Here is a 21,699-nt window from a genome sequence, read left to right as displayed (position 1 = left end):
TCGCAACAGCCTTGGGAGGTAGATGCTATCATTATCGCCAATTGAGGAGAATGAGACAGACAAAGGTTAAGTGACTTAGCCAGGGTGCTACAGCTAGCAAGTATCTGAGGCTGGATTTGAACTCAGGTCTTCCTGACTCCAGGGCCAGAGCTGTATCTGCTGCCCCACCAGCTGCCTTTTTCCCGAGTGCTTCCTAGATGCTCAGGGTTTGACTGCCATCCTGGAGGTTTGTACCCTCCAGTCCAAAAGGTGGACCTGCCTTCTGGGGTCTGCCAGATGAGCACTGTCCTTCCTAAAGGGCCAACACTGAGAGGTGAGGCCCAGATCTCTTGGACGACACTGTGGCCCCTGGTGTCTTGGACAGCCCATCAGTCATTGGGGGCAGTGCCATACCCTGGGACCCCAGGTTAGCTCTGTGGGGTGTGGATCATTGGGAGATGCCCCCCAGAAAAGGCTCCTGTCCTGGAAATCTCCCTCACTGAACAGCTCCCTCCACACACACGCTCCTGTCCACCCCCACCTCCTGTCGCTCCTCTGTAGAGCCTATAATCTCATTAAGGCCACCTCCCCAGGTTCCAGCCTTCTCTGGTATCATCTTCCACAGACCTGCCCCAGGCTGGAGGCCAGCAAGGCTTCCAAGCCCAGGCTCCCAGTGGCACCCTGGGACTGCCCACCTGTTTCTCCTCTGTTATCTCCCTTGCCCCCACATCTGGGTCATCACTGGGTGTGCACATAGGTCCCCCCTCCGTGAAGCAGGGTTAAGGAAATGGGACATGATGGTGGGTCAGAATCACATGTTGAGAGCAAGAAAGAGACTTGAAGAGTCATGGAGCCCACAGCGCACATTATATGCAGCTCATGTGAGCTGTGACTAAGCCTCTACCGTGTGTAGGGCCCCAGGAGGGCAGTGGCACAGATGAATGAGTTAAGTCCTCCAGCATAAGGCTCAAAAGTGACCTGGACACATTTCCCAGATAGACGATGACATCCTTAGAGGGGTAAGGCTGTCTGGAGGCAGGGCCCTGGGAGAGATGCCTGCCTTCCTTTGAGACTGGCCCAGCACTAGGGCCCAAGGCTCCTTCTCCCAGTCTCTGCTCCCACAGAGCAGGGTCTGGCCCTGCCAGGGCTGGGGGCCTGAGGTCGAGGCTTAGGGCCCTACTCTACCCCACCCTGCACTCTGCCACCTGAGACCAAGGGGCTCCTAAGGATCCCCCACCACTGCCTCTCCCCTTGGCAATCTGTGGAAGGAAGAAGGAAGCCCCATAACGATCTGGAAGGATGCTTGTAGACTGACCGGGCGGCCAGCCCACCTACCACAGAGAGGGTGACCGCAGAGCTGGCAAGCCCCACCCTGCCTTCCGTGGGCCTCAGCTCCCTCCCTAAGTACCCACCTCCCAGGCTTCTTGTGAGATCCAGGGAAGGAAATACATAAAAAGTGGCTTATTTTACAGATAAGAGGTTGTGGCAAAGCAGCCTTCAGGCTCAGGTGGACCAGGAATGGGGCTGTGAGAGCCCATGTCCTTGCCCTGGGGCTCATGTTGCCTTCTCTTCACCCACCTTGTCTACTTGGGAGAGATCTCGGGGGTGAAAAACTGGGGTAGCCCGAACTCTAGACCTGTTTCAAAAGATCAGGTTTATTGCTGTTTTATTTTTATATCGCCTACATTTTCCACTCTGCGCCTCCCAGACAGCCACTCCTTACTAGAAGGAATTTTGAAAAGTAGGAAATATTTTCAGCAGACTGATAAATAATTAAAAAAAATCTGGTGTTGAATACACTGTTTCACACACATGGGCCTCCACCTCTGCTAAGAAGCAACGTATGTGGCTTGTCCCATCTCTTCTGTGGGGCCAGGCTCCTCCACCTTGGAGCTGGGCTGTGTTGGTGGTTCTTGTCCACTGATGTAGAGGTACCCTAGGTCTATGCCTCTGGGGTTCAAATGCTCACCTCCATCTGCATTGGCCATTGTGCTTTATCCTGGAGGTAATAGGGAGCCACAGCTCCTGGAGAGGGATGGGAAACAAAAGGCAGCTGGGGGCTCTGAGATCCTACCCCGGGGAGCCAAACAAGAGGAGTCCAAACTTCAGAGACACCGAAACCCATTCACCCAGGGCGGGGAGAGGCAAGGCCACCTCCTCCTGCTCCGTCTGCTCAGCCCCTGATCAGAGGAGGCTCAGCACTCCATGAAGTGTAACCCACTCCAACCGCTACTCTGGTAGGAGATCTCCATGCCAACCTTGGCTCTGGCCACAGCTTCCAGCTCAGCCTTGGCTGCCTCGCTCAGGACCGACCTGAACAACCTGCCGAGATTCAGAGCCAGCATCAGAGGGAGAGCCTCAGGTGAAAAACCAAGTCCCCGGACTCTGGACTTCCCAATGGGCACCCCCAGTCCCACCCGCTGTGCCCCTTGCACTCCCACCTCAGCAGGCCGCCCTCACCACACCCACCTGAGGCTTTGCAGCCGACAGCTGGGTTGCCTCAGGCCCCAGCAAAGCCACTTCGTGCCTTCCTCCCCCAGGGAGCTGTCACTGAGGTCCAGACGTCTCAGGCTGGGGCAACTGCACAGCGTGGAGGCCAGGGCCTCACAGCCCATCCAGGTGAGCCCACACATCTGGACCCTGCAGGGGCAAGGAGAGGGCTACTGGGGGCAGAGCTGGGAGGCTGGGGTTGGGGGGAGGGACAGAGGGGGCAGCATGGGGGAGAGAAGGATGGGTGGATGGATGGGGACCCAGGGGAAAGGAGGAGCTTAAGGGAGGGGGTATAAGAGAGGAATTTGGGGCAAGGTAGGGAAAGAAGGAATGTCCAACCTCTGGACACAGCAGAACTAGAAGGGCCCTCCTGTCCTGGAGGAGGTTACTGGAGACAGCCACAAAGAACCTGTCTAGGGTTATGAAATGAATCTGAAGCATCCTTAGACTTCTTCTATTAAATGCCCCAACCCTCGTGTCTTCCCATCCTGGTTCCAGACTCTTGCCCTCCTCCCCCGTCCTGGGCCATCAGGTTCCTTTTCTTGGTGAAGCTATCTGACCCTAAGAAGAAGGTGGGGATTAGGGCAGTAACTGGAGTGCCAGGCTGGGAGACAGGAGTACCTGACTTCCCTTCCCAGCTAGGAGACACCCAGGAGTCTGTCATGCCTCTGGGTCTCAGAATCCTATCTGTAAGACTGGGATGATAACAGCACCTCTCTCCCTGCTCGTCATTTGGGGTGGAGGAGAAGGGGTGTGTGTGTGTGTAGTGGGTGGGTGGGGAAGGCAGGGAGACTTCAGTCAAAGTCTAATGGCTTAAAAGGCCTAAACGTTGAACTGTGAAGGCAAAAGTTTTTAGAAGCAACATAGACTCTTCCCACAGATCTCTGTGGGAGATCTCCATACATACTTAGCAAGTCATAGTCCTAAACCCTCCCCCCACCAAAAAAAAAGCAAATAAAATTATAAAATTATTCACTCACACCAGCAAATGCAAGTAAGACATATGCCTAGAGGCAGCAAAGGTGCTAATTAAGCTTTGAACAGGAAGAACTGTGTTCAGATCTAGAACTGAATGATGTCCAATAGAAATCTTAAACTTACTATGTCCAAAATAAAACTCATCTCTTCCCCAAATCCTCCCTCCTCCTATTTTCCCTATTGCTGTGGAGGGCACCCCCATCCTCCCGGTGCCTTAGGCTCCCAACTTAGGAGTCCTTTTGGACTCTTCACTCTCACCGCCCCACCCCACCCCCATCCAATATGTTGCTAATGACTGTCGATTTCACCTCCTTAGCATCTCTAGTCCATTTCACCTCTGCATCACCTCTGGCCCATTTCACCTCTGTAGCATCCCTGGTCACTTTCACCTCTGCACCATCTCTGATCCATTTTATCTCTGCAACATCTCTGGTCCATTTCACCTCTGCATCACCTCTGGCCGATTTCACCTCTGCAGCATCTCTCTAATAGGCCCCCTTGTCCCCTCTGACACTGCTCCACCCTGGTGCAGGCCCTCATCACCCCACACCTGGATTACTGTAATAGCTGCTGGGAGGAAGGTGGGGAGTCTGTCTGCCTCAGGTATCTCTCCATTCTAATCCATCCTCTAGTCACCAAAGTGATTTTCCTAAAACACAGGTCTGATCATGTCACACATACTTCCCTCCACTTAGTATACTCCAGTGGCTCCCTATGGCCTCCAGGATCCAACATAAAACACTCTGCTTGACATTCAACACTCTTCAAACCTAACCCTCTTCTCCCTTTCCAGGTTTCTTACACCTTATTCCTCTGGGCGTGCTCTTCTTCCTTGTTCAGTGCATACCATCTCCCCACTGGCTGCCTCCATGCCTGTAATGCTCTCCTTCCCCATCACCACCTCTTTGTTTCCCAGACTTCCTTCTAGACTCAGCTAAAATCACATCTAAATGTATGTCCTATGCACCTCATTATTTATATATTGTCTCCCTCACTAGACTGTGAGCTCCCTGGGGGCAGGGACAATGGTTTATTTGTTTTGGGGTTTGTTTGGTTTTTTTTGCAAGGGGGAAGGCAGGGCAATTGGAGTTAAGTGACCTGCCCAAGGTCACACAGCTAGTAAGTGTGTCAAGTGTCTGAGGTCACATTTGAACTCAGGTCCTCCTGACTCCAGGCGCCACCTAGCTGCCCCTATTTGTTTGCGATTTTTTAACCTTTCTTTGTCCTCAGCATTCAGTGCCTGGCACATAGTAAGCCCTTGATAAAGAGGGGACTGACTGAAATAGGGTGGTGTGGGGCTTCAGGGGTGCCTCATTGTGCTCAGATGAAGGCATGACGTACCAGATCAAATCCCCTGAAATACCAATCCTCAGCCTCCCAGAGGAGAAGCCAAAAGGTTAGGGTGATAGGGGGAGTCAACAGAGCACAAAATACAAAATAAGCAATTCATCTTTGCTCACAAACTGTCCTGAAGGGGCATGAGAAATTAAGAAATTAGGAGACACAAAGAGAGAGACAGAAAGAGGGAGACAGATAGAGGAGAGGAGAGAGACAGACAGACACAGAGACAGAGAAAGGGGAGGGAGGGAGGAAGAGAGAGAGAGAGAGAGAGAGAGAGAGAGAGAGAGAGAGAGAGAGAGAGAGAGAGAGAGGAGAGACAGAGAATAGGGAAAGACAAATTGAGAGACAAAGACAAAAAGACAGAGGAGAGAGAGGAGAAGGGAAGGAGGGATGGAGACTAGGGTGGTTTTGCTCAGCACTAAATCTATGGTCACCACAGGTGAATAGAACTGAGTATGGCATGTCCGCCTGTCCTATAAAGTCCTGAAGGCTCAGGGACAGCATGAGAGGTCTGGTCCCTGCCAGAAGCAGCTCCTCTACCTCATAGTACCATAAAGTCTTTGGCACAACCAGGGAAAAGCAAAATTCTGAACACCCACCATGGAAAGACTTATCGATTCAGAGATGAAGGAGATTACTACAAACCCTTGGTATCCCCTAAACAAGCCACATCAAGGACCAAACTGGGGCGGCCTATGTCCAGTGATTCAGTGGCATCCTGAAATCTAAACAGCAAAAGTGTGTTAGAAGTAATTAGCTCCTATGCCATCTCAGTCTAGGTGACCACTCTCAGAACTGTAACACGGATTGTAATAGATTTGGCCCCTGCAATGTCAATGAAGCCCAGAAGACATGACCCTCTGGCATCTCTGGAAAGATGAACCTTCCTCACCAAAAACAAGGAAGAGCATTGAAGAGAAAACATGAGCAGACCATTCACAGGATCCCTCTTAAACTAGAGACATCCTTTCATGGAGCCACAGAAAAGGGTAATAGGGCTACACCACTGGATCTGGTCATTGTAACTGAAGGTAGGCCACCTCTAGATGGAGCCTAGCACACCGCTACCATCCCAGACTGAAGTCCAAAGGCCCTCCCTATGCAGCTTGTCTGTAGAGATGCCTCAGAACATCCAGCACCAAGAATGGGCAGAACCTCACAGAGGCAGAGAAAGAATGGTCCCAACAGCCAGGACACAGCACTGCCAGGTTTGCAAAGCCCTACACAGACACAGCCCATTTTACAGATGGGGACACTCAGGCCCAGAGCCGCCTGGGTCTGACCTGCCTAGGGCCAGTGTCTGATAGCCAGGTCTTTTGAATCTACATTCTGTCCATGAGCCTCACTGATGAGTCTAGAGGAAGGCAGGTGGAGAGAGGGACCTCAAGTCTTTGTCAGAGGAGCCTCAGAGGAAGAAGCTGGGCACATTCCACCTGAGGAAGATGGAGATCACTTACTTCAGCTCCCACACTCTACAGTTGGGGTGCCTCAGGCCCTGACACAGCTCCCGAATCCCCATGTCTTCCAAGTCATTGCCACTGAGGAGGAGGAACTCAATGCTGTTGGGAACACTGAGGACAGAGGAGATGCTGGGGCTGCAGGCAGCGGTGAGGCGGCAGTTGACCAGGCTGGGGGAGGGGGTGAACAAGTGCTGGAGTGGGGGCGGGAGGGGCAGAGCAGAGGGATGCCCCTTTCCCCCCCCTCACCCCATCTCTTCCATGCTGGCATTGAGTGATGGTCTTAGGACCATTCAGCCCTCAGAGTGAGGGGCAGGAAGGGCATCAAGCAGCCTGCGGGGACTCAAATGCCCTGGACATCCTCCACTCCCACTCCAAGGCACCATGCCAGAGGCTGCTTCTGCTCCCAATCGCAGGGATCCTGGCCAACTGGCCCAGGGCCCCTTCCAAATCCCCCACTCCCATGGGCAGTCACATGGGCTCCAGCCCCCTCCTCCCTTCCCCTCCCCTCTCCTCCCCCTCCCATAGGCAGTCACACATCCCAGCCCCTTCCTTCCCTCTCCAGGTGCCCAAGACTGCCCCTTGGCAGAGGGAAGAAAAGAGGGAGGGGGGCTCATCTTACTTGAGTTTCCTCAGCCTGCAGTGGGGGGCCCTGAGGCCTTGGCACAGCCACTGCAAGCCCGAGTCTCCGAGGGCATTGTTCTTCAGGTGGAGCCAGAGCAGCTTGGGTCCCAGGCTGAGCACCGAGGCCAGGTCAAGGCAGCATTGGCCAGTGAGGCTGCAATTTCCCAACCTACACAGGGAACTGCCAGGGGTCCCTGGGGGTTTCTGCCTGGGCCCTCCCCACCTCCCACCCCAGGTCAGAGGCCAAGGCAGAAGAGTTTTCTCATAACCCTTCACCACCTTGCTAGCCACCCAGCAGGGCTGGGATGGGGAAATCACTCCATTGAGCTGAAGCTGCTAGAGTGAAAGACAGTGTGGTTCGGTGCTTAGAGCCCTAGCCTCTGAGTCAGGAAGCCCAAGTCCCACCTCTGACTTCCACTGGCTAGAGGACCCTGGTACACTGACTTTCCCTCTCCAAGGTCCTCGGGTGCAGAGCAGGTGGAGAGAGTGTATTTCCTAGGGGTGCTCTTTCCCCAAAGAAATCACCAAACAACTTAATGAAGAAGCCAGCCCACCCAAGACCTCCTAAGAAAGGAAATCCTCCACCTGCTGAAGCTTCTAGGTCCTCATGTCCATCACCTCAGACCTGGAAGTAACTACAGTGGTTCCTGCTCTCTGCAGAAGCCCCCCATCCCAGGAGTCAGGAGAGGGACCTTCCAACCTGGGTTGGGATACTTCTAGGGTTGGGGAACTCACTCTTACCATGCCACTTGCCAACAAGCCTCCATGCCAGGTAGGACCCCCTGATAGGGGCCCTGGGCAAAGGAATGGCTTCCACAGACTAACCTGAGTGTCTGCAGTTGGCAGCTGGCCTGCCGCAGGCCCCAACACAGCAGCCCGACGCCTTGGTCTCCCAGAGCATTAAAGCTCAGGTCCAGCCACTGCAGGGTCTGGCTGATGCCCAGGACAGAACCAAGTCCCTCACATGACTCCTCGCTGAGGTGGCATTTCTTCAGACTAGGAGACAGACGCACAAAAAACGAGGAACAAACGTTCATCATTTTGCAGCAGCAGCCGCTGCTACAATTAAACAGGATTCTCAGGTCTGCTAAGCGCATTGCTCATGTCTCATTTGGGCTTCACAACAACCCTCGAAGTGAGTGCTAGCATTATCACCTCCATTTTACAGGTGAGAACACTGAGACCAAAAAGATAAGTAAAGGACTTGTCCAGGGTTATACAGCTCAGAATTGTCTGAGGTAGGTTTGAACTCAGCTCTCTTCCCACTCTCAGGTGAGTGAGTTGCCCATCGAGCCAACTGGCTGCTTCTCGACAGCTCCTTTTCAGCCAGGGAAAGTCCGCTCTTGGGTGTTCCTGGTCCCTACTAGGCTGAAGTCCAGAGGCTCTAGAGGCCATGGGTGTCTCAGGTTCTGGTTGTGACTCCAATGCCATTTCAGGCTGCTGTTGATTTCTGCACAGCAAGAAACATGGTCTTAAGAACTCCGGAATAGAGGAAAGCTTTCTTGCCATTGGAGGCCTGAATGTGTCCAGTGCCAAGATCCTGCTGGGAGGCAGAGCCCAGAAACTCAGTGCCAAAGGGGCGCAGACAAGAGGTTTGAGTTCCAAAGCTGAGAGACTCACTGTATGACACATTTGCACTGGTCCCTTCTTCTTCCTCGTCTATAAAATAAGATTAAAACACCTGCATGGAAAGTGCCCAAAAGGAGGGCACTGGTCTTCTCTCTTGAGGGCAGGTGCTACTGGGGAACAGGCAGCTCCTCCTTGGAGTCTCCTCAGAAGCAGTCGTAAGGTCATTTGCATAATACAGTTCAGCAAATGTAAAAGGAAAAATGTCCCTTATGCCTCTCCCTCTCCAGACATTTCCAACTGAATGTCCAATAGCCATCTTAAACTCAGCATGCCCAAAGCCAGATTCTTTATCTTTCTTTCTAAACTCTACCCCTTTCCTACCTTCCCTTCTACTGTGAAAGGCAACACCATCTTCCCAGTCCTTCAATCTCCCAACCTAGGAGTCACCCTGGGCTCCTCACTCCCTCTCACCCCCAGATCCAATATGGTGCTAAGGCCTGTTGATTTCATCCCTGTTCCATTTGGCCTCTGCCTGTCCTTTAGTCCATTTCACTTCTGCCCCATCTCTGGCCCATTTCACCTCTGCAGCACCTCTTGTCTGTTTCACCTCTGCAGCATCTCTGGTCCATTTCACCCCCTGCAGCATCTCTGGTCCATTTCACCTCTGTGGCATCTCTGGTCCATTTCACCCCTGCAGCATCTCTGGTCCATTTCACCTCTGCAGCATCTCTGGTCTGTTTCGCCTCTGGGGAATCTCTAGTCCATTTTGCCTCTGCAGCATCTCTCCAATATGCTCCTTCTCTCTGATGCTGCCCCCACCCTGGTACAGACCCTCATCACCTCACACCTGGACTGTTACAATAGCTGCTGGAGCAAGGGGAGGGGTTTACCTTCCTCAAGTCTCTCCCTACTTTAATCCATATTCTGCTCAGTCACCAAAGTGATTTTCCTAAAGAGTAGGTCTGACTATGTCACTCCCCTACTCAATAAACACTGGTAGCTCCCTATCACTTCCAGGTTCAAGTTCCAAATCTTCAATCAATCAATCAGTAAATGTTTATTTAACACATACTATGTCCTCAGTTTGTATAGGTGAGAGCAGTAAATCCTACATTTCCCACCTGTCAATTGATCATCCAATTAATCAACATTTATTAAGTACCTACTATGGAGCTTCTGACCTCATTTTTTATTCCCAGAGGAGAGGACTCCAGGTACAAGAAAAAAGATGAGTCCTGGAAAGCAGGAGGGACAGCTCCTTCTGTGATGCAGAAGAGTCAGAGAAAGCAGAGATTTGGCAAAAGACAAAACAGGAAGAGGCGGGGTGTTGTGTGGCCCAGCACATGATGTGAGGCTCTTACCACAGACTCTGAAGCTTGCAGCTGGGGTGTTCCAGTACCCTGAAGATCGCTGCTGCTCCCTGGTCTTCCAGGGGATTGTAACTCAAATCCAGCCTTGTCAGGGTCTGACTCATGCTAAGGGCACTGGAGAGGCTCCCAGCAAAATCTGAAGTAAGCCAGCAGTTCAGCAACCTGTGAGAATGCCCCTGTTGGCAGCCCTTCTCCACACACCCCTCCCCTGTCTCAGGCAAGAGTCCACCAAAAACCAGAGATACCGCTGAGTGATTTGCTCCCTCCCTTTGACCCTGGACGCTGGCTCATTGGGTGTCCCTGGGAAGCCCTGGGAGAAAAGGCCCCTTTCCTGGTCATATGTTGTTGCCCTCCCCAGCTATCCCCTAGCCCCAAAAGATAGAATCCCAGAATGTCAGAACATCAGAATGCAGCCCAGGGAGGGGGGTGCCCTTTACCCAAGACCATAGGGTGGCTAATGGTCACATAAGGCTCAAAGCCGAGTCCCTTGGCAAATGAGGCATATCAGGGCTGGAAAACTGCTTAGATATCAGCAATTCCAAAGCTGCTTTTTCAGATGAGAAAACTGAGAGCCAGAATTGAAATTGAAATGCCCAGGATCACATGAGGCCAAGCCTAGACATTCCCCTCATCCACTTCCACCCCATTGCTGAGAAGGAAGGAAGCCAGCCAGGACTTACCTGAGTGATTGCAATGGGCACCTGGGCCGCTTGAGGTCTTCACACAGCCACCTCATTCCAGAATCCCCCAGGGCATCCTCTCCTAGGCCCAGCTCACAAAGACTCCTTCGTACCCAGAGCCCAGAGGAGAAGTCTTTGCACACATCCTTTAAGGAACAGGTCCCAGCTTCCTGATCAGCAAGGCCCAGCTCTGGGAGGTCCAGGCCTGCAGCTCCAGATCCCAGACCATCCAGCTCAACAGTGAGGGTGCTCTGGGAGCCTCGAAGGCAGAAGGCAACCACCAGGCCATCCATCCTGGTGCACACTCTCACCTTCACTTCCCTGAAACAGGCCATGGCTCTCCGGACGAACTCGGGCTCTTGGGTCTCAAACAAGCAGTACAACAGCTCCAGGGTCTTTGTCCTCCCGGGGCACTGGGCTGCCTGCACCCGGATCCATTTCAGCAGGACATGCTGGCTCCCCCGGGGGACGGGGCCCCCCACCAATTTCTCCAGGGTGCCAGCTCTCTCCCGGCTTGAGAGCCCAAAGAGGAAGCGGACAGTCAGGGGGAGGTCAGCCTCCAAACTGGAGGGGCCCTTCAACAGCTGCCGCAGGCGACGATGGAAGGGCCATTGAGGCTGCTGCAGCACCAGAAACAGGGCAGCGAAGAACTCCTGGAAAGTAGAGTGGAAGAAGCTATAGGTGCCCTCGCACTCGGCCTCGTGCTGGAACTGATCCATGTGCAGGAAGGTGGAGACGGTGGCCAAGTCCAGCCCGTGGCGCGTCAGGTCCTGCTCCCGGAACCAAAGCCTCTGCTCCCGCTGTCCAGTGGCTGCCAAGGAGCAGAGGCCCCGGAGGCCAGCAGGCCGGCTCCTGGGCGGGCTGTGCCGGTCTGGATGCAAGAGGCTGGAGAGAAAAGCAGTGTAGATGGCAGTGGTGGTCCGTGCCGTCTGGGCCAGGGCCTCGCCCCTCTCCATCTGCTGCTGTAGTCCAGTGCACACAGTCCAGCACACCAGAGGCACAAAGCACATGGTGAAGAGGACCTCATTGGCCTGCACAGCGGCCCAGGCTCGCTCAGCCTGCCCCGGGTCTGGGAAGTACTTGTAGAAATAGGCCTTTCTCTCCGAAGCACGGAAGCCCAGGACCTCGGCCACCCGGGGCTGTTCCAGCAGTGCTTGCAGTTTCTCCAGTGCCATGGGCCGCGTGGTGATGAGCAGGGAAGACTCAGGGAGCAGCCTTTTTCCCAACAGTCTCCTCAGATGGACATCCACCCGCTGCTTCTCCTCCCTTGGGACCCAGGCCCCATCCTCCTGCCCCCCAGCGCCCCAGAGAAGCTCATCGAAGCCATCAAGGACGAAGAGCAAGCGCTCAGGCCGAGCCAGCATGGCGGGCAGAGGGGCAGCCCCTGAAGCTGGGCCAGTGCTCTCGAGCCAGCCCAAGAGCAGCTCTGCCAGGCTCTTCTGGGCTGCCACCTCCACAGTCCGGCAGTTGACGTAGAAAGCATAGTCAAACTGGCCAGGGTAGAGAGTGCCCGATGCCCAGTCCAGCAACACCTTCCGGGCCAGGGTGGTCTTGCCAATACCTGCTACCCCCTGCAGCACTACGGTAGTTGGGGCGCTGACTCCTTCCCCTTGGTCAGCATCGAAGAGAGCCTCAAGCTCAATGGGCCTTCTACGCTCCTCCCTGAGGTGCCCATGCAGCCCCCCAGAGGCCAGCAGCTCCCTCTCTCTGCTCCAAGGGCTGGCATGGCCCCTCACCAGGAGCAGCCTAGTGTAGTGGTGAGTCAGGTAAACCCACTCACCCAGGCGTGCATTTCTTTCCTCCAGGACCTGGAATTTCTTCCTCACTTGTTTGTGGTACTTCTCCTTGTAACCTGATTCAGAGGCAGGAAGAATGAGTTACTTGCGAGATGGCTAAGAGAAGGAAGGAGTCTTGGATTAATTCAGATCCTGAATTAATTCACCCTCCACTAAGATAAGGGAATCCAACAGGATAGATGACCTGGATATCAAAACCAAATGAGGTTTTGGAAGTAAGGAAGAAAGTACCTTTCAGAATTATGGGCAGTATGTGGAAGCATATTTAAAAGCTCTTCCATTCAGAAATATTAAGAAATAATATTTTCCTGGTCTAAAAAGCCCTTTCCAAAATCCTTGGAATAGAAAGGGGGGTGATGAGTAGAGAACAAAAAGGCCTTTCTCAGGGATATGTGTTAAGGGTGGTGCCCAACCTTTTCCAACCAAGAATCAGCCTTTGCTTATCCCCATCTCTGCCTCCCCATCCTCTCCATGGAAGAGGCCACTCGGCTTACTAGGGAAGTGGACTTAGGGGTCAGGTCCAAGATGGGATGGGAAGGAGACCTGGCTACTGAACCGTTCTTCAAAGCTCACCTAAACTGTATTTTTATACATTGCGTTCTGTTTCTTGTTCAAAATTCCATTAAGTGTTTCCTCAGATTGTCTGAGGGCAGCCACATAAGACGTTGGGGAGACTATGTAAGTGTAGACATTTCTCTGTTCAAGCTAGACCTGGTTTGGATGCAGATCAATGTTCAATTCAATTGTTTCTAGCAGACTTGAGCCCGAATTGCCACGTATGTTTTCAATATTAATATTTTTTTTCTTGGACGTTGGGGGAGTTCATAACCCTGGCTTCGTTTGAGTCATCACTAAAGCCCCATCTTTTATGGGAGGCTTTCCCCAGCTCCCCTTAATTCTCATGCCTTCCTTCTGTTAATTCTTTCCTATTTATCCTGTAAATGGCTTGTTTGGAATATATTTGTTTGCATGTTGTCTCCTCCATTAGATTGTAAGCTCCTTGAGGGCAGAGACTATCTTTTGCCTCTTTTTGTATCCCCAGTGCTTGGCACAAGGCCTGGCACATAGTAGGTACTTAATAAATATTTATCGATTGATTTACCAAATAAGGGATAGAGATTGCAAAAGATAAAATGGACAATTTTGGTTACATAAAATAAATTTTGCACAAACAAAACCAATGCAAAGAAGATTAGAAGGGAAAAAACTAGCTGGGGAAAAATTTTACAGCAAGTTTCTCTGATAAAGGTCTCATTTCCAAGATAGATTAGGAGCTGACTCCAATTTATAAGAATGGGAGACATTCTCCCATTGATGAATGGTTCAAGGTTATGAACCAGCAGTTATCAAAGTGAGAAATCCAAGTTATTTGTAGTTGTGGGGGGAGGGGGAGTGGAATTCTCCAAATTAGTTCTGCCTCGTACTTAACAGATTGGCAGAATTGACACGCACACACTCCTGGACACATTGGGGGAGGGGCAAAGCAAAAAAAAAACAGGCACATTAATATACTGTTTGTGGAGCTGTGGTCCAGTCATTAAGTCAAACAGTCAATGAACATAATTAAGCATTTACTATGTGCCAGGAACTGGGGATTCAAAGAAAGGTAAAAGACAGTCTCTGCCCTCAAGGAGCCCACAACTTTTATTAAATTAATATCAATTTAATATAAGTTATTACACTAATATAAACTTAAAATAAGTTATTACACTAATATAAACTTAATACAAGTTATTACATTAATAATTTAATATAAGTTACTACATTAATATAAATTTAATATATTACTACATTAATATAAATTTAACATAAGTTATTAAATTAATAAGAATTAAGAGGGATCGGGAAAGGCTTCGTGCAGAAGGTGGGATTCTTGCTGGGTCCGGAGGGAATCTGGGGAGCCAGGAGGAGGAAGGGAGGAGGACATTCCAGGCAGGGGGGACAGACAACTTGAGCAAATGCCCAAAGCCCAGAGGCAGGTGAGGGAGGGCTCTGAGAGCCAAACAGATTTTGTATTTGACCCTGGAGGCAATAAAGAGCCACTGAAATCCATTTGAGCAGTGGGATGTCATGGTCGGATCTCCGCTTTAGGAAAATCACTTTAGTGGCTAAATGGAGAATGGACTAGAGTGGGAAGGGTCCTGAGGCAGGCAGACCCCCACCCCAAGCAGACTGTTAAGTTTCATAGTCCAGGCATGAGTTCATGAGAGCATGCACCAGGGTGGGGGCAGTGTCGGGAGACAGAAGGGGACATACAGGAGAGCTTTCAGAATGTAGAAATAATGAGATGACAATGGATTAGATGTGTGTTGGGGGGGTGGGATTGGGGTGATGTCTACAATGACAGATTGGGAGTCTGTGGGGGTCTAGGGGGATGATGGTGCCCTCAACAGCCCTGGGGAAGTAGAGAAGACTCAAGGGTTTGGGGGAAAGATAATGAATTCTGTTTTAGACTTGAGGAATTTGAGATGCCTCCAGGCCATCCAGTTCAAGATGGCCAGATGACAATGGGTGATGGGAGGCTGAAGCTCAGGAAAGAGGGTAGGGCTGGATACCCAGATTTATGCATCAGTGAGGCTACATTGAATGTCTGGATGAAATCATTAGTCAGTGTCTATGTCATTTCTTTCGTCCATTTCTTATTCCTGTTTTTTCAATAACTCGATAAAATAATTCAGGGGTAAATCTCTCACACTGTAACATGGAGGAGAGAGCTCTGCCTCAGAGCTAGGAAGTCCTGGGTTCAAGTCCTGCCTCTGACCTATACTGGCCCCATGACCCTGGCAGGTCATGACTTCCTCAGCCTCCGAGACGAAGAGAAGGTGCTCACCAGGGGTCTCTACCCCCAGGAACCTGAAGGCCCAGCCCCTCTCTCTACCCGATTTGTCCCCTCCTTCTTGGGTGTTTTATTTTCTTAGCTCAGATGCAGCAGTAGCCTGACTGTGCACAGACAACCGACTCGGGAATAACTTCCATGTAAATCAGGTCTTTTCTTGTCTTCTAAAAGGAAGCCAGTGTCATTCTTTGTGGGGCTCATCGGTGCTCCACAGGGATGGAACCCACCCATTCTCCCTCTCTCTTCAAGCCTGCTAGGTACTCAGGTCCCTGGCTTGGCCTCATCTGCAGGCTCTCCCACAAACACTGATGCACTCAGCCAAAGATTTCTGAGCACTGTTCATTCCTAGACCAATGCCTCTAACTCTCTGTTCCCTACCCACCATGGGTTGCTCCCAGCATCGGCTGCCTTCACCCTCCTCACAGGCTCTCCTCAGCAGGCTGCCCCCTCTCACCAATCCTCAGTCTCTCCCTGCTTGCCCCTGTCTCCACGCCTCTGCTGTCCTCCATCTGGTCCAGCCCTTCTTGTGACTCTCCCCACCCCCTCTTCCCTTCCCCTTCTCAGCTAAATTCCTTGAGAAGCCACTTCCTCTCTGATCACTCATTTCTAAACCCTCTGCGGTCTGACTCGAAAATGCCCCCTCCAAAGTGAATAGAGATCTCTCAGTTGCCAGATGCAATGTTGTTTTCTCAATCCTCTCCCTTCCTGATTGTGTTGGTCATTCTTTTCTGTAGATTTTTGTGACACTGATCTCTCTTGGCTCGAATCTTCCCTGTCTGACCTCTCCTCAGTCCCCTTTGAGAGAGTGCCATTCAAAACTAGCTGTGGGGGTCCCTCAGGCTCCTGGCCCTCCTGTCTTCTCTCTCTATCCTACTTCACTGGGAGACCTCGCCAGCTCCTATAGACTGAATGACCATCTCTGTGCTGATAACCCATAGATCCAAGCCCAGACTCTCTCCTGAGTGCCAGGCTCACATCACCAAATGCCTTTTGGCCATCTTGAACCAGACATCCTATAGGAATCTCAAACTCATTAAGTCCAAAACAGAGCTCAGGATTTTTTCCCCAAATCCATGAATCTTCCAAACCTTCCTGCTTCTGGTGAGGGCACCATCATACTTCCAGTAACCAAGGCTCCTGTCCTCAACTCCTCACTTCCACTGACCTCACACTTACAGTCTGCTGTCACCTTACGTCTACATTCATAACCTGTACCTCTCCTCTCCTCTGACATGACCCCCTTCCCTCACACCTGCACTATTGCAATAACTGTTGGGGGGGTGGGGACTGCCTGCCTGTCTCAGGTCTCTTCCTCCTGCTTCCAGCCCATTCTCCATTCAGCCACCAAAGAGATCTTCCTTAGATGCAGGTCTGACCAAGTCACCCCCTCCTCAATAACTTCCATTGGCTCCCTATCATCCAGGATCCAATACAAAATGCTCTGCTTGGCCTTCAAAGCCCTTCATCACCTGCCCCCTCCTCCCTTTCCAGTCTTCTCACACTTAGTTCCCTATGTGGACTCTTGGATCCAGTGCCCCCAGCCTCTCCCTCTTTGGACCAAAGTTTTCACCAGACATGGGCCAGAGAGCAGTGTGGTCTGGTGGGAGGGGCTGAGCAGAGGAGGAGCTGGGCCCCGGGGGGGGGGGGGGTCTATGCTGGGCCCCAGGGGGGTCTATGCTGAGCCCCAGGGATCTGAGCTGAGCCCCAGGGGCTGTGCTGGGTCCCCGGGGGTTCTGTGCTGGGCCCCAAGGACACCTGTGCTGGGCCCCAGGGGTCTTCGCTGGGCCCCAGGGAGGACCTGTGCTGGGGCCCAGGGGGGCCTGTGCTGGGCCTCAGGGTTCTGGGCTGGGCTCAAACTGGGGAGAAAGCCCAGTGAGTATCTATACCAGGTCACAGGTGATGCCAGGCCAGGGAAGGCAGTGAACTGATATCTGGACCCAACTGAAAGCCACCTTGACTGGGACTATACCCCCACCCCATCCTAAGCCTTCCGGAGCCTCCCAGTGCTGGGACCAACCTGACTCTCCTTCTGACCTTGTAGACACCTCCTCTTCTGCCAACCATGCATCCAGACCCTGGGCCTCAGCAGCATCTGGGACAGAGACAGGACGCAGGGTTGGCTGGCTGGAGGCCTGGAGCTGGCCCCAGCATTGGCCACCCCACCCCACCCCCCAGGCCCGAGTAGCCTTCAAGGCCATGGGACGGCTTTCATGGCTCCAGGCACTGAGCCGAGGTTTTATAAATATGACTATCTCATTCGACCCTCCCAATAGCTCTGAGAGGTGCTTACGGAGTGGAGTGCCTTGCCCAAGGATAAACAGCCAGTAAGCACTTGAGGCTGGATTTGAACTCAGGACTTCCTGACTTGGGGCCTGTGGCTCTATCCAGTGGGACACTGAGCTGGGGGAGGGAGATGACCGGGAGACGGTGACCTTGGGGAAGTCCCCCCACAACACTGAGCTTCGGTGCCTTCCTTGTAAAGCGGGGCACCTTTCCGCATAGGCGCAGGGACCAGGCCCTCCGTCCCAAGGGCATCCCGCACCCCAGCTCTGCCCAAGCATCGGCCTCTCTTTCCCTATCTGCGGCTGGCCCGCCCACTTGTGCTCCAGGCCGAGTTCTCTCTTCCTCTCACCGGGTGGGCCTCCCACTCCCCTCAGTAACTGAGCACCCATCGCTTGCAAAACCTAGCTGGGCTGTCCTCAGGGGCCCCCATTCTTCCCCAGCCTGGGGGAGCATGGGGAGGTCCAGTCCACTGAGGACCCCCAGGGCGACCCTGCCGGGTGCAGCTCCCTTCCGTATCACCACACCCCTCTGGCCTCCTCCCAGGTGTAGCGGTGCCCAGCTTGGGGAGGCCCCACTAGTCACGGGGGTCGGGGCGGGGGGAAGCCAGGCATGGCGGAGTATGCAGAGGGGAACCCCAAAGAGGTGGGAGGGGCAGCCCAGCACAGGGAACCTGGGACTCCCAGAAGAGCCAGACTTTGTCCCAAAGGGTGGAATGTCCCAGGACAAGGTAGCCTTCCCTGAGCGAGACTGAATCTCTGCTAAACCTCCCTGTCCTGAGATCATCCGGCTTCTAGCTGGGAGGGCCCCTCACCCCCCAAGGCAGCCCAGGCCCCTCTCCTGACTCAGGGGCCAAGCAGAACAGGTCCTAAGGACAATGCTTCCTTCATCTCCTGAAAGGCAACCCAGAACAACCATCTGAGATCCTGGGTCTGGGTTCCAATTCTGCCTCAGAGGCTTAACTCCTGAGATGACTCTGGGCCAGGCCCGTTGCCTTATTTGTGTGTTCCCAGGAGCAGTTTGGGAGCTTCCTCTGGCTCCCAGTCTTTCGATCCTCCCTGGAATCTTCTGTTCCAATCTTCTCTCATCATGGATGGCTGACCCTGAGGAGAAGCCTCAGACCAGGCCTCTCCCACCCCTCCCCTGCAGTTCCTTGGGGAAGGTGACATCCCCCCTCCACCTTGAATCTCCTCCAGGTGTGGTGTGCCTGGCTCCCCTGTGACAGGCACTCTGGCCCCTTCACTGGCACGGCTCCCCTCCTCCCTGGGAGCACCTCAGCCACACTGGGTTACCCCCTCTCCAGGAGCACTCCAGCCCCACAGGCTCCCCTCCTCCCCTGTAACGCTCCAGCCCCTCAGGGTTCCCTCTTCTCCAGGAGCACTCCAGCCTCACAGGCTTCCCTCCTCCCCTGTAAGACTCTAGCCCCAAAGGCTCCTCTCCTCCCTGGGAACACCCCAGCCCCACAGGCTCCCTTCCTCTCAGGAAGCACTCCCAGAACAGAAGGCAATCGTCCAGCAAGGCAAACCCAGAGGAGGGCCTCTCTCCTCCTGATTTCTGGAAGCTCTGTCCCACCTCTGACTCCTGGGGAGTGGTCAGGCTCCCTCCTTGTGTCCCCTCCCCAACAAGATCTTTAAGACAAAACTATTGCCTTCCCAGCCTGGGCTTATGAGGGCGAGGGTTTAAACCCTTTACATTTTCTCTGTTAAATGTTAGCTTATTCGGTTTGCTGCCTGTCTCTCCCAGCATCCCCTCCAGGGCTTTGTCCCCAGTCAGCCCTTGAAGAGTGAAGGTGTGAATGAAACCAGCAGGGAAAGTGGGGAGGACAGGAGACCTGGGGGTCCGCAGGCCTTACCCGAGGGTGGGACCTCTTTCTGTGCTTGCTCCCACAGCTGCCTCAGGCCCATCTTCTCCCAAGCCTGAAGGGCCACTTGCCAAGCACCTCCAGCTCCGTGGTGAGTGACCAGGAGCACAGCCAGGTCCGGGCAGTCTGCCTTCTCTATCTGGCCCCTGGGGATCCGGGCCCACTGAGAGTCCTGGTGGCCCCAGGCTGTCAAAGCCAGCTTGAACCTCTTGAGCTCCTCAGTGGTCAGCTCCTCCAGGTACCTGGCCAGTCTGCACACACTGCTCTCCATCATCCGGGGCCTTGGTGGGCTGCCTGGACCCAGAACAGAGAGAGGGCACAGGGTGCAGGGCACAGGACCCCCTCTTCCTTCCTTCCCACCTTTCCTAGGGAAGGGGTGGTCAAGGAACAGAAAGAGGAGTAGAAAGAGGAGAAGGAAGAGAAGAGGGGGTGAGGAGGAGGATAGAGAGGAGCAGAAGAGGGACTGGGGAGGAGAAGGAGAAAGAGAAGGGTGAGGAGAAGAGAAGGAAGAGAGGCCAGGAGAACAAGAGGAGGGGAAGAGGAAGAGAGGAGCTGAGGGGGAAGGAAACAAGGAGGAGGGGAAGTCACTCTGAGGGGACTGGCCCAAGCCCACTCCCAGAGGAGCCCCTCTCTCTGCCTCAGGCAACCTCAAGGGGCTCCAGATGAGACTGGGGGGGCCAGTGGGGCTCTCCCTCCTCTGTCAAACACAGGGTCAGCCTAGGGAACATCCGAGGTTGCTTCCAGCTGTCTCCTTTCCTCTCATCACAGCGGCTGCTCCCCACCCTCCACCACCACAGCTTCCCCTGTGGGGCAGGCTAGGGCAGGACGGAGGAAGGCCTGGGGTCCAGATTCCTCTTAAGTGTTTCTGTTCCTCATGACCCAGGGGCCAGCCCTGGAAATAAGAGAGTTGCCTGACTTAGCTGGAGCTTAACTAGAAACCACAAGCTTCTTCCTTGGGGGTTTTCATCACAGGAGGGAAGGGAAGGAAGGAGGAGAGGGATTTGGCATGGCAATCATGTCCTCTCCCTGACCCTTCTCCTCTTCCAAATTCCCCCTGTGACTGTCCAGGCCCCCCAGCCCCTAACTTCCTAATTCCATCCTTGTCCCCCACCCCCAAGGGCAGGGTGATGGAGGGAGGTTTCAGAGGCCCAGATTCAGGCTTGCTGCCAATGTAAGAGCCAGTCAGAACACCCCTCCTGTTAACTAGGTGTGAACATCTTGACTTTGTGCCAGCTCCATTGGTCCCATCAGCTGACAATCTTGACCCTAAATGCGTGTGCCAACCAAATGTGAACAAGCCCCTAACACCTTACACTAGTCAACTAGCACTTATTAAGCACCACCATGTGCCAGGCAGTTAGGTGGAGCAGCAAGGGCCTGGAGTCGGAGACCTGAGTTCAAATGTGATGCCTGCCCAAGGGGGCACCCTAAGGAATGGAGCAGGACTTCCAGGAGCTGCTGTGACCCCTTTGCCTCACGGACACTCAGCTGGAGCCCACTTTCCCCTGGATTCTGTATATACTTGTGGAAGATGGTGCCACAGACTTCTGGGGGGATGTTTCATGAAAAATAATCTTATACCACTTCTTTCTAAAAGCTAATTTATTCTGGCAGACTAATCGATATTTACTGGTAATGATGGCAGGAAGCACACCAATGTGGGCTTGTGAGCTATTGAACAGTCAGTCCATAAACACTGATTAAGCACCTACTATGTGTCAGGCACCGTGCTAAGAGATGGGGATACAAAGAAAGACAAAAGACAGTACCTGCCCTCAAGGAACTGACAGTCTGTATCAGTAAGGCAATAAACACCATCAAGGATAATCGTGAATATGTCTGTGTAGTTCTGTATTGCAAAGTACGAGAGACTCTCCACAAAGAAGGTAAAAGAAGTGTACCACTTATTCAGACACCAGAGAACCATACCCATAACCAAACGTTCAGCTCCCACAGCCAGTCAGCCCACTTCATCATAACAGCAAGGAACTTAAAACACCGTATCACAGCCTGGAGCCTCGCCATCCCAAAACCTCTCTGAGCCCCTGCTGGGGTCTTCCCCAAAACAAACTCACAGTACAGCTAAGTCAGCCTGCCCAGTTCTGACAATCATGAGAGTGGCCATTAGCAGCCATAACTGTGCTCTCTCTCTCTCTCTCTCTCTCTGTCTCTCAGCTTTTCCTGTCTAGAAGCTCCTCCCACCATGTGTAACTTAGGCTTCCTGTGCCATAAGCAGGTCATATGGCCTATTAATGGGTGGGAAAGATCTTCAAATCTAAATTGCTATTACACAGTCTCAAGGGAAAGACAACACAGAAAAGGAAGCCAGAAGGCTATCTCCACCCCCACTCCAAGGGAGCACTACGTTCTGGAGTGAGAACCGAGTCAAACAGCTGGTGGAAGACAAAGTTGAGTGGGGAGAGTCAGAGCCCTCAGTG

At 53.1% G+C, this 21,699-nt stretch overlaps 1 protein-coding gene across 1 annotated transcript; it reads right to left on the bottom strand.

Annotated features, from left to right (window-relative positions):
* Nucleotides 1-1,686: 1,686 nt before the first annotated feature.
* LOC118835900 (NACHT, LRR and PYD domains-containing protein 3-like) lies at nt 1,687-19,661 on the bottom strand. The gene is made up of 9 exons (XM_036743195.1): nt 19,253-19,661; nt 17,138-17,212; nt 10,489-12,340; nt 9,800-9,970; nt 7,695-7,865; nt 6,868-7,038; nt 6,246-6,416; nt 2,449-2,619; nt 1,687-2,301 (listed from the first exon to the last, which is right to left on the bottom strand). Exons 1-9 carry the CDS (start codon nt 19,533-19,535, stop codon nt 2,175-2,177), a joined length of 3,192 nt encoding a protein of 1,063 aa, XP_036599090.1. The 5' UTR covers nt 19,536-19,661; the 3' UTR covers nt 1,687-2,174.
* Nucleotides 19,662-21,699: the final 2,038 nt, after the last annotated feature.

This window comes from Trichosurus vulpecula, chromosome 2, assembly GCF_011100635.1.
Source record: "Trichosurus vulpecula isolate mTriVul1 chromosome 2, mTriVul1.pri, whole genome shotgun sequence".
NCBI lineage: Eukaryota > Metazoa > Chordata > Mammalia > Diprotodontia > Phalangeridae > Trichosurus > Trichosurus vulpecula.
Note: the sequence above shows the minus strand (reverse complement) of the source record. Positions and strands in the feature narration are given on the sequence as shown.

Excerpts from the sequence above, each read along its gene's own strand:
- LOC118835900 (XM_036743195.1), bottom strand. The coding sequence starts at position 19,535 with ATGATGGAGAGCAGTGTGTGCAGACTGGCCAGGTACCTGGAGGAGCTG. Across the intron at positions 12,341-17,137 it reads AAGGTCAGAAGGAGAGTCAG|GTTACAAGGAGAAGTACCAC; the intron begins GTTGGTCCCAGC and ends CCTCTGAATCAG. Across the intron at positions 9,971-10,488 it reads TGCCCATTGCAATCACTCAG|GTTGCTGAACTGCTGGCTTA; the intron begins GTAAGTCCTGGC and ends GCATTCTCACAG.